General features: G+C 54.5%; 1 protein-coding gene across 4 annotated transcripts in view; it reads left to right on the top strand.

The window, feature by feature from the left end:
* Positions 1-10,162, top strand: part of TSPAN18 (tetraspanin 18) — a 203,068-nt gene extending 192,906 nt beyond the window's left edge. For all 4 annotated transcript variants that reach the window (XM_018059207.1, XM_018059205.1, XM_018059206.1 and 1 more), the window contains 2 exons: positions 6,429-6,512; positions 8,906-10,162. In XM_018059207.1, the coding sequence (XP_017914696.1) occupies positions 6,429-6,512; positions 8,906-8,953 (132 nt within the window). In that variant the 3' untranslated portion in view covers positions 8,954-10,162. The remainder of the gene's footprint in view (positions 1-6,428; positions 6,513-8,905) is intronic.

Below are 12,163 nucleotides of genomic sequence, written 5' to 3'. Positions count from 1 at the left end.
CAGGGGGCGGGTGTCTGCAGCCGGGAGTCAGGGTGGGGGCCTGTTCCCTCCCTGCAGAGACGGAGGGGAGGGGCTACCAACAGCAGCACAGCTCGGGGACGCACAGTCTGGTGGCAGGGTGGGGAAGATGGTCCCTGTGGTGTCTCACTGGGCAGGGGAGAGGTCGGGGTGGCATCCATGCTGGGAGGGAGAGGTGATACCCAGGGGTACTGGCTGGAGTTTGGGCCCTGAGCCAGGGACCCCGCCCGGATGAGCAGGAATCAAGGCTTCCTGATGCAACTGCTTCCCTTTAGAATAGAGCAGAGAAGAAGCTTGCACTCCCCTTAAGACCAACCTGTTTCCCTGCCTCCTTGGCGGTGACCCTGAGCCAGTGGTCATCTGCCCCCTCCTTCCATTCCTCTTCCTCGAGGGGCTGGAATGGGGTCCAAGTCAGAAGAAGCACATGAGGCCCCAGCAGAGCCTGGCCAGACGGGACACTCACTGAGTCCTGGCGGCATCTTCCATCCGCCCTCTGCCCTGGCTGCTCTCCCTGAGGGCTTCTCAGTAGCAGGGCCTCCGTCAGCCAAGCCATCTGCTTGGTTCAGCCCAGGGTGAACCTTTGGTGTCAGAGCCTGACAGAGGGCAGATGAGCAGTTAAGGCCCCGGGTGCCCCACCTGCAGCAGGCAAGGGGTGCAGGGACAACTTCGCTCGGCCAAATAAGGCCCCCTCCAGGCCTAAGAAGGCCCTCCAGGCCCAAGTGAGGCATGTGAAAGTCAACATCAAGTTCAGAAGGGGGTTACTGCTTCTCCCATCCCCTTATGGTACAGGGGTGCATGCGTGCGTGTGGCGGGGGGGTCCACTGCTCCCCGGTTGTAGAGGGCAAACCCAGTTCTGCACTCAGACATCTCCCACCCCCAGGCCGTGCTCTGAGGGGCCCAGAGAGAAAGCGCATGGTCCTAACGGGGCTGAGGGGTGGGTCCCTGCCAGCACTGTTCGTGCTTTATCCGTAGCATCTCATCTTAGCGTCACACCAGTCCTAGGAAGTAGTTAGCCTACACAGGCCCCAGTCTTTGGATGGGGCAAAGGAGGCCAAGAAAAAGTAAGTACGGGCACACCTTGGAGAGACTGAGGGTTCGGTTCCAGACCATTGCAATGGAGCGAGGGACAGAAAATTTGTGGTTTCCTAGCGTCTATAAAAATTATGTTCACGGATTTCCCTGGAGGTCCAGTGGCTAAGACTCTGGCCTCCCAGTGCAGGGGCCCAGGTTTAATCCCTGACTGGGGAACTAGATCCCACATGCCACAACTAAGGCCTCGCACAGCCAAAGATATAAGCAAATGTTTTTTAAAAAATGGTTTTTACACTACACCTCAGTCTGTTATGTGTGCAATCACTTTACATCAAAAGAAAAAAAATCAGCATGCCTGCCACAATTTTAAAACGTTGTATTGCTAAAAAATGCTTACTGTCATCTGAGCCATCAGCAAGAGGCAGTGTGTGCTAAGCTGCTCAGTCATGTCCGACTCTGCAACCCCATGGATTGCAGCCCACCAGACTCCTCTGTGGAGAAGGCAATGGCACCCCACTCTAGTACTCTTGCCTGGAAAAATCCCATGGACAGAGGAGCCTGGTGGGCTGCCGTCTCTGGGGTCGCACAGAGTCGGACACGACTGAAGCGACTTAGCAGCAGCAGCAGACTCCTCTGTCCCTGGGATTCGCCAGGCAAGAACACTGGAGTGGGTTGCCCTGCCCTCCTCCAGGAGATCTTCCCGACCCAGAGATCGAACCCACATCTCTTACATCTCCTGCGCTGGCAGGTGAGTGCTTTATCCGTAGCATCTCATCTTATCCTCACACCAGTCCTAGGAAGTAGTTAGCCTACACAGGATACTTGCTTCCCCTAGTCCCACCTGGGAAGCAAGAGGTAGCAGTCCCATCAAAGATCGCTGATCACAGACCCCGTGTTACATCTGATAAGAATGAAAATGCTGGAAATACGATGAGAATTACCAAGATGAGACACAGAGGCGTGAAGTGAGCAACCACTATTGGAAAAATGGCACCAATGGCCTTGCTCAGTGCAGGGTTGCCAGAAACCGTCAATTTCTAAAAACATACAATATCCGTGAAGCGCAATAAGACGAAACGTGCCTGTAAGTTCACCCAGTAAGCAAGTGGCCGGTGTTACCTGCGTAACCACTTCTCCCCAGGTTACTGGTGCTTCTTGTCTGGCTGGCCCCTCAAAGCACCGTAAGTCCAGGCTGTGTTGGGTAGAGGTGGGGGGGTGGAGTATTGGTGGCAGGAGGCGGACTCGGGGGTGGCGGGAGGAGATGAGTGGCAGCCTCAAGGAATGATGGGAGGCTGGAAGCTCTCCCAGGCCTCTCCCAGTCTCCTTCCCTTCCCTCTGGAGCAGGCCCGCTTGCTGCTGCTCTTCTATATGTCGGGGTTCTGACGCTTTAAAAAGAGATAAACAGAGCAAGGGTTCCCCAGGTGGCGCTAGTGGTAAAGAACTCACCTGCCAATACAGGAGACAAAGGGTGATACAAAGAGCTGAGAAAAGAAGACAAGCGAAAGGCAAAGGAGAAAAGGAAAGATATACCCATCTGAATGCAGAGTTCCAAAGAATAGCAAAGTGAAAGTGAAGTTGCTCAGTCGTGTCCGACTCTTTGTGACCCCATGGACTGTAGCCCCGCAGGCTCCTCGGTCCATGGGATTTTTCCAGGCATGAATACTGGAGTGGGTTGCTATTTCCTTCTCCTAAAGGACAGGTGAAAAAGCCTTCCTCAGTGATCAATGCAAAGAGATAGAGGAAAACAATAGAATGGGAAAGACGAGAGATCTCTTCAAGAAAATTAGAGATACCAAGGGAATGTTTCATGCAAAGATGGGCACAATCAAGGACAGAAATGGTATGGGCCTAACAGAAGCAGAAGATATTAAGAAGAGGTGGCATGAACACACAGAAGAACTATACAAAAAAGTCTTCATGACCCAAATAAGCACGATGGTGTGATCACTCACCTAGACCCAGACATCTTGGAATGTGAAGTCAAGTGGGCCTTAGGAAGCATCACTACAAACAAAGCTAGTGGCGTAATGGAATTCCAGTTGAGCTATTTCAAATCCTAAAAGATGATGCTACGAAAGTGTTGCACTCAATATGCCAGCAAATCTGGAAAACTCAGCAGTAGCCACAGGACTGGAAAAGATCAGTTTTCATTCCAATCCCAAAGAAAGGCAATGCCAAAGAATGCTCAAACTATCACACAATTGCAATCATCTCACATGCTAGCAAAGTAATGCTCAAAATTCTCCAAGCCAGGCTTCAGCAATATGTGAACCATGAACTTCCAGATGTTCAAGCTGGATTTAGAAAAGGCAGAGGAACCAGAGATCAACAGAGATTGTCAACATCCGCTGGATCATGGAAAAAGCAAGAGAGTTCCAGAAAAACATCTACTTTATTGACTACACCAAAGCCTTTGACTGTGTGGATCACAACAAACTGTGGAAAATTCTTAAAGAGATGGGGATACCAGACCACCTGACCTGCCTCCTGAGAAATCTGCATGCAGGTCAGGAAGCAACAGTTAGAACTGGACATGGAACAACAGACTGGTTTCAAGTCAGGAAAGGAGTGCGTCAAGGCTGTATCTTGTCACCCTGCTTATTTCACTTATATGCAGAGTACATTATATGAAATGATGGGCTGGAGAAAGCACAATGAAGACTGCTGGGAGAAATATTAATCACCTCAGATATGCAAATGACACCACCCTTATGGCAGAAAGTGAAGAAGAACTCAAAAGCCTCTTGATGAAAGTGAAAGAGGAGAGTGAAAAAGTTGGCTTAAAGCTCAACATTCAGAAAACTAAGGTCATGGCATCTGGCCCCATCACTTCATGGCAAATAGATGGGGAAACAATGGAAACAGTGAGAGACTTTATTTTGGGGGGCTCCAAAATCTCTACAGATGGTGACTGCAGCCATGAAATTAAAAGACGCTTACTACTTGGAAGAAAAGTTATGAACAACCTAGACAGCATATTAAAAAACAGAGACTTTACTGTGCCAACAAAGGTCTGTCTGGTCAAAGCTATGGTTTTTCCAGTGGTCATGTATGGATGTGAGAGTTAGACTATAAAGAAAGCTGAGCGCCAAAGAATTGATGCTTTTGAATGTGATGCTGGAGAAGACTCTTGAGAGTTCCTTGGACTGCAAGGAGATCCAACCAGTCCATCCTAAAGGAGATCAGTCCTGAATATTCATTGGAAGGACAGATGCTGAAGCTGAAACTCCAATACTTTGGCCACCTGATGTGAAGAACTGACTCATTTGAAAAGACCCTGATGCTGGAAGGGATTGAAGGTGGTAGGAGAAGGGGGTGAAAGAGGATGAGATGGTTGAATGGCATCACCGATTTGATGGACATGAGCTTGAATAAACTCTGGGAGTTGGCAATCAACGGGAAAGCCTGGCATGCTGCAGTCCATGGGGTCGCAAAGAGCTGGACACAACTGAGCGATTGAACTGAACTCAAAGTGATACAGGTGTGATCCCTGGGTCAGGAAGATCCCTTGGAGGAGGGCATGGCAACCCACTCCAGTATTCTTGCCTGGAGAATCCCCATGGACAGAGGAGCCTGGCAGAGTCGGACCTGACTGAAGTGACTTAACACAAACACAGGCAAACAGCAAGGGGGTTGGCGATTTGAGTTCCGCCCCAACACGGGTCTGCAGGCAGATCCAGGATGGCCCCAGGCCTGGCCGGCTGCATGGGACTTCCCTGCCAGCTCTGAAGCCACCTCCAGCCACTCTGGGCTCCAGACCAGTTGGCCTGTGGGAGGGCGCCCTTAGGGCTTCAACCACACAGCGCTTGGCTGGGCTCCCAGTCAGCTAAGGCCTTCTTTCCTTGTCGTCCTTGCCAGGCCTGAGGTGTCTCAGTCTGACCACGGCACAGGCCTTAGAAATCGCCTGGGGCACCTGCTCGCCACGTAGGTTCCTAGGCTCCGCACCAGATCCCCCTGATCCAGGGTCCTGGGGGTGTGGCCTTGGCGTGTGTATTGTTAACTACTTCCCAGGTGATTCTGACATACCTTCAGCCCCAAGAACACTGCGGATCCAGCTCACCATGCTGGGGGCTCTGTTCATCTGGGTGCATCCCGTATGTTTGTGGGGTGCTCAGACAGGGGCCTGTGGGGGCCTTCCCTGCCCAGCCCCCACCAGCCTCCAGCAGGAGGGCCCATGCCATCCGCCTGGCCGCTCTGCCCAGGTCAGGTCCTGCTGTCCACCTGCCCGAGCGCAGCCTCACGGTGTATCATTTCCACTTCCGGCCAATGAGGCAGAGCTGGGTGACTGACAATGCGTGTGAGCCCCCAAGAATCACCTAAGAAGCACCCCCAAATATCAACAGGACCCAGACACAGCCACTGTCACCCAAAAGGGACCAGGCGTGATTCCCTAACCCCCACCCTGGCGACTCCTTCCCTTGCCGGTCCTCTGGCTGGGCCTGAGGAACGTGCGGATTCTCCTAAAAGAAAAAAAATTCTCTCTCTTTAAAAATACATTCCTTTCAAAGCAAATACCACGCATCAGTCTCCGGTCAGCCTGGTGCAGAGAGAGGGCGCGTGGGCACAAAGACGACCCAAGACGTGAGGCACTCAGGGTCAGATGGGGTGGCAGTCACATGCTGGTATGCTGGCCCTCTCTTTCTGGCTCATCTCTCACTGGCTCCATCTCTGTCTCAGTCTGTATATCCTGAGGACTGCTTGAGAAAGCAGTAGTAGCACAGGGATTCAATCCATTTAGAAGGGGCACTGTGAGAGCTGAGCTGGTCCTGGAAGGCTGCCTGGAGGTGGTGAGGTATGTGCTAGGTCTTGAAGAATGGGCTGGCTTTCCTTAGGGTGGAGGTTGCAAACCAAAATCCTGCTGCCGGGCTGGTAATGGGGAGGAGTAGAAAGGGTGGGTGTGGGATGATAGAAGATGGTGGGGACTGCGAATCCCCAGGGAGCACCTGTCCCCAGGGAGAGCCACACAGAAATGATGGCCTACCTTACTGGATCTTCTGATCTTTTTGAGAGCAGATGGGAGTCTAGACAGTTACTGGAAATTTTCCAATATTCCCATCAAAAGAGAAAAAAAGGTCTGTGTCTGATTGAGCAGTAGTCAAGCTGGCCATTTTCAGCCTTGCCTTAGGGGCTGGAGGGCCAGGTGGGTCTCTGGTGCGTTGCTGCCAAATTGCTGGGTCTATGGGCTTCCTCCCTCCCAGCCCCTCCCTGCTAAACTCTCCCACCAGCAGTGGCACAGGGCAGGCCGGCTGCTGCCTGAGCTCTGGGGCCACATGCCAATGCCTGGGCTTCACTCCCCAGCCGGGAGGCTGGCCCCCGACCCCTGTCCCTCCTGGCTTTGGCCTCACCTCTGGTCCTTCTCTGCCCCTCCCCACCACCAGGGCTGTTACACGGTGATCCTCAACGCCTTCGAGACTTACGTCTACCTGGCCGGAGCCCTGGCGATAGGGGTGCTGGCCATCGAGGTAAGTGAAGGCCCCCACTCCTGCAGTTCCCCAGAAGCAAGACACCCTCACAGGGTCCGGGGCAGACACTCCCCTACAGCCTGCACCCCCAGCCTATCTCCACCTCCGGATCCCTGGCTCAGGACCCAATGGGACCCCGCTTCAGGAACTACGGGGTGATAAGCCCAGCCGTGCCTGTTTGCTCCCTGAGTTGTTATGGGGCTCTGGACACGTCTGAGCAAGTCTCCGGGCAATGGGGATAGACAGGCCCTGAGAGTCACTCGCCCCCAACCCAAGGTCCAGAGTGAACTCTGAAGCATCAGTGCAGCTGATCTGAGGGAGGGGCTACAGCCTTTGCTGCTGCTCCTGCTGCTGAGTCGCGTCAGTCGTGTCCGACTCTGTGAGACCCCATAGACAGCAGGCCAACAGGCTCCTCTGTCCCTGGGATTCTCCAGGCAAGAACACTGGAGCGGGTTGCCATTTCCTTCTCCAATGCATGAAAGTGAAAAGTGAAAGTGAAGTCGCTCAGTCGTGTCTGACCCTTAGCGACCCCATGGACTCCTCCGTCCATGGGATTCTCCAGGCAAGAGTACTGGAGTGGGTTGCCATTGCCTTCTCTGCAGCCTTTGCTTCTGGATCAGGCCTTTTCTCTGTGGGATGTTCAGGGCCCTGGGGCCTTGTTAACCTCATAAGTTGCAGATGGAGTCCCAGCAGTGAAGATCAGAAGGGCGCTGAGCCCCCTTAAAAGGAAGGCCTCTGCAGACGCTTAGAGCCGCCACTAGGTGGCGCTGTGGCCAAACGGTGGAGCTGCCCGCTTCCTTCTATTCAGCCCTGTCTGCGATCTCAAATCTCTTGTCCTGGAAAGTTGCACAGTTTTACCCACGCCGGTTGATCTGAAGAAACGGGCCGCCAGTCCTTGGCCAGCGGGGAAATGAAATCAGGAAACGCAATCCTCAGCCTCCTCCTCCCACCTAGCACCACAAACCTGGACTTGCTTAGCCCCTTACTGTGTCCTTTGCTCTGTTCACTCACTCAGTTGTGTCCGACTCTGGGACCCCATGGACTGCAGCCCGCCAGGCTTCCCTGTCCTTCACCGTCTCCCGAAGCTTGCTCAGACTCCTGTCCATTGAGTACTGTGTCCTGCAGTCCTAGAGCAGTTTGGTGGAGACTTCCGAGGATGGGGAGATGGATTTATTCATTCACCCGTTTATTCACTCATCAAGCATAGATTGAGCCCCAGCTGTGCACCAACACTGTTCTAGGTGAACAACTCCTCTCCTGGGAGGAAGCCATGATCAAGAAACATAGATCAGTACCAGGCCCCCTGGGAAATCGCAGACGTGCTACCCTGCCGGAAGAACAGGGGCTTCCGGAGTTCAGCTCCCAGCTCTGCCTCTCTCTGCGCACAGGATGCCCGAGCCAGTTTCCTCATTTGCAAAATGATGCTAAAAGCGGGCTCCTACAGCACTGTGGACGTCAGAGGTGGCGGGACCCTGAAACAGGGGCTCATTAGACAGTGTCTGTGCTCCCAGTCTGCCACCTTCACGCCCAGCGCACAAGCCCAGCTGCGGCCTCTGTTGGGGGGTGGGGGACAGAACCTCAGCAGGGACAGTCCCCATATGCCTCGCTTCCCCCACCCAGCGCCCCTCCCGGAGGTTCGGTCAGGAGCCTGTGGTCGGGGGACTGTTCTTTCTGCTACTTGCAGGAGCTCTGGCATCGGGGTACAAGCCAGCATGAATAAATAGGCATCCCTGAGTCGGGGTCTCTGCATATCCCACCCTCCCAGGGCCCTTAGATTGGTGTTCAGAGGACTGTGCTCCTAGTTTGGGGAAGGGCTACATCTTTCTTGCCTGTCAATAACATTCTTGGAAAGTTTTAATTTAACATCTGCTATATAACAGGCCTCCTTAAGTTGTTAATCACCTTAGACTTCCCACCTCACCCCCCTCCTGTGAGCTAGAAGGCGGCGAGTGCGGGGGCTGTGAGACTGGCCCCTGGGCTCAGAATGCCTGTTGCTGTGTGATCTTAGGTGGGTTCCTTGACCTCTTGGGTCTCACTTCCTGATCTGTGAAAATACTTCTGAGAAAGCATTGAGAACTGTGCCCAGCACATGGTAAGCTCTAGATATATACTCAGGCCCAGTTTGCTGACGGCAAATAAGGGAGCTGGATTTGAACCTGTGGCCAAAACCCCCTTCTTTTCATGACCACACCGCATGAGGGGACAGTGGCTGGCAAGAGGGGCTTACCCCCAGCCCAGGGCAGTATCAGGAGTGCCTGCAGCAGAGCGTCCCAAGAGTGACGGGTGAGCCCCCTTTCTGTGCCAGGGCAGGCAGCCCCGTATCCTCAGGGTGGGACAGCCCCCTGGAGGGTTATGAACCCAGACTGACAAGCCAAATCCTACTTTCTTTGCAGCTATTTGCCATGATCTTTGCCATGTGCCTCTTCCGGGGCATCCAGTAGATGGTGTGGCCTGAAGCTTGAAGACACACCCCGCCCACCACTGCCCAGCACCCAACGCCATCCCCTCCCCCGCACCCCTGCCCTCTTGGCCCGGGGGGAGGAGGTGAGGCCATCATGAGTGGCCAGGAAAAGGGGCAGAGGAAAATAGCTATTTTTTTAACAAAACAAAAAGAAGACAAAACTATGGACTGATACAGCCCGTCTGGACTCAGAGTGGGCACCGCAGGTTCTCTGCATGGAACCACGCACACCCAGGAGGCAGTCTGCACTGGAGACCAAAGCGACAGCAGGGCCAGGCCCCCTCCTCGGCCCAACCAGATCCGGCAGCCTGGGACCTGGGCTTCAGGACTGGGTGCCAAGAACATTGAGGATGTCGGCAAGAAGGAAGCAAGAGGAGATGGTGGAGGAAGGCTGGCGGAGCCCAGGGGCCCCCAGGAGACCTGGTCACCACGTCCTCGAGGATTTGAAACCTCCTCGGAATCCCTGGTCCCCCGAAGATGGAGTTGTCCTGCCTCAGGCTGGGGCCAACATTAGGATCCAGACACTGGACTGAAGAATGTCCCGGCTGGTCGGGTCCACGCTTCCCCATCTGTCGGACCAAATAATCTGGAAAGTCCAGAGAGGGGCAGTTTCTCATCCACAGTCACACAGCACACGCATGGCCGTTCCGAACAAGAGCCCCGTCTCCCCGAGGCTGCCTGTCCTCCCAAGGGTCTGCTGGTCCCAGCAGATCTGCTCTCACAGCTCCCTGGCCTCCGCATCCTGGTTTCCCCAGAAGAGAGAGGGCACGCTGCTCAGGAGTTGCCTCCTCCCAGCTACACAGCTAAGACTGTTCTGGACTCTACCCTCCCTGCTCTCCACACCCCCACCTCCCCACTCTTCTCGAAGTCCCAGGAACACGCACACACACATGCACACACGCACCACAGCCCCTTTTCCACACTGCCCACCTTTCCCCACAAGGCCCTCCCTGGGCTCCACCAACCTCCTGGCTCCAAGGGCTGAAAGGAACCCCCGGGATCATCTGGCTCGCCTCTCCTCACTCAGAATTGCCACTTGGATGCCTTCCACAAGACCCCTGCCAAGACTTCTCCATCTTCTTCTTGCAGACCTCCAAGGACAGGGAGCTCACTACCTCCCAAGACAGGCTTCTTTTTGGACTGCTCTGACTTTAGCATCAGCTCAATACACGCAAGAGGTTTCTGTTTTTCTGTGGTTTTGTCCACGTCATGCCACTCGCTCTCCCCTTCTGTCCCAAAGTGTGAAGGCCACACATGGTCCCCCCCCGAGCCCCTTTACCCTCAGGCTGAAGAACCCCAGGCCACCTCGTCAGTTTTGCTCTGACACAGTTTTCCGGTCCTTTCACCATCTGTAGCACACACTTCTGAGTGTTTCCTCAAGGATCTGGCAGGGGGAGGTTTCCTCACAGACTCACCCACACCTACACAGCACCCACAGATCAGCCCCTTATGTACGCAGGTCTCAAATTCTAGAGCAGTGTTGACAACTGCATCGCAAGATGTCTCGACCCTGACCAGTCAGGAGTGGCAGCTGTGCAGAGGATCTGAGCTCTGGTCAGGGCTCAGTGGGCAAGGACAGCGTGATCTTGATTAATGATGTCTGCCAAGCAACTCGGGCTGGATCGGTGATGTCTGCCACAGGCATGGGCGTGGAAGGGGCAGTATGTTGCCTCGCTCTCCTTCTATCATTGTCCCTCCTTGGGGTCTGGGAAGGACCCTTTCTGTCTCACAGGCCCTATGCCAGCTTCCAGCCTCCCCTCCAGCCTCCCAGCCTCCAGGAGACGGAGCAGCAGCCTAGAGTTCATGCCCCCTGCTCTGCCACCTGATACCACCAGAGCTCGCTGCCTGCTGTAAAGACTTGGTTTGACCCTCCTCTTATTGCCACCTTCCCGCCTGGCACCCTCCCCGCCGTCCTCTCTGGTCTGAATCTTTCCATAGTGCTCCTGTACCTGGCACCTCCATAAATGATGTTATAAACCCCCTAGAGACCCGGCATCCCCAGGACCCCAGAGGCCATGCAGCCGGCACCCTGGCCAGGTCTCTAGACCCACTTGGCTCCAAATTCCTGGCAGAGGCAAAGGGCTGGTATGAGGTGGACCAAAAAAACAAAAAAGGCTGGGGTTAGTCAATTTGGGCAACTATGTGGCTTCAGTTTAGGGGTGCCCTAGGCATCATGGCCCCATCCAGTCCCCACTGCCCAGGAGAATTTGGGGCCTTCTAGGTAAGAAGAACCAGGCATCAAGCACCACCCCCCACCCCCAGGTCCCTGAGATAAAAGACTGGTCATGGAGGAACACCTGGGGGAGACGATGGGTTTGAGGGTGGATGTGAGAGTCCCTCATCACCAAGCGCTTTCCATAAAGGGTCAAGGAGCCCGGATCTGCCCCCACCAACTACATTCCGGGGCTGAAAAGGGGAAGCAGGCCTCTGCTCTGCAGCATTAACGCAGGCTGGCAGCTATTTGCAAGGCTGTCTGTGGCCATTCTGAACAGGCCTGAGAAGGCAAAGCCCAGCCCCAACAGCCCTCAATGGGTACAAATGGCAATTTGGGGGCTGCTGGGGTGGGGGTGGGGCTCCCTAGGTGGCACTAATGGTAAACCAGCTGCCAGCCAATCCAAGGGAAGAGATGCGGGCTTGATCCCTGGGTGGAGAAGATTCCCTGGAGGAGGGCATGGCAACCCACTCCAGCATTCTTGTCTGGAGAATCCCATGGACAGAGGAGCCTGGATGGCTACAGTCTGTAGGGTCATAAAATCAGGACATGACTGAAGCAACTTAGCGTGGGGCGGGGCATGGAGTTTCTTTGTTGAGACTTCCGGAGCCTGAAAATAGACCAGGAACCAGGGAGACTGTGCAGCTGGTCACATACCTTGCCCAGTACTGAGGCCACCTTCCTGCTCAGGGGCCGGGGGCTGGGACCCTGCCCAGCATCCCATGCCCCTCCTCTCCTCTCCGCGCCTAAGAAGCCCAGGCAGGATCCTCCAAGCCAGCTGAGGGCCCAGCCCCCCACCTCCCTAGAAGACCCTCGTCCCTCCCCTGGTGGGTCCTGTAAGTCTATTTTGGAAACTGTCCATGTTCCCTGCCGTAGGTAGCAGAGCTAATTTATCATGTTTATCCCCCCTGAGCCTCCCTTTTTTATATTATCTATCAAGAGGAGTTTTTGTAATATAAAACAGGACGCCCACACTGA

Source organism: Capra hircus, chromosome 15 (genome assembly GCF_001704415.2).
Source record: "Capra hircus breed San Clemente chromosome 15, ASM170441v1, whole genome shotgun sequence".
NCBI classification, from domain to species: Eukaryota; Metazoa; Chordata; class Mammalia; order Artiodactyla; family Bovidae; genus Capra; species Capra hircus.
The sequence above is the reverse complement of the archived record's forward strand: the minus strand, read 5'-3'. Positions and strand labels throughout refer to the sequence as shown.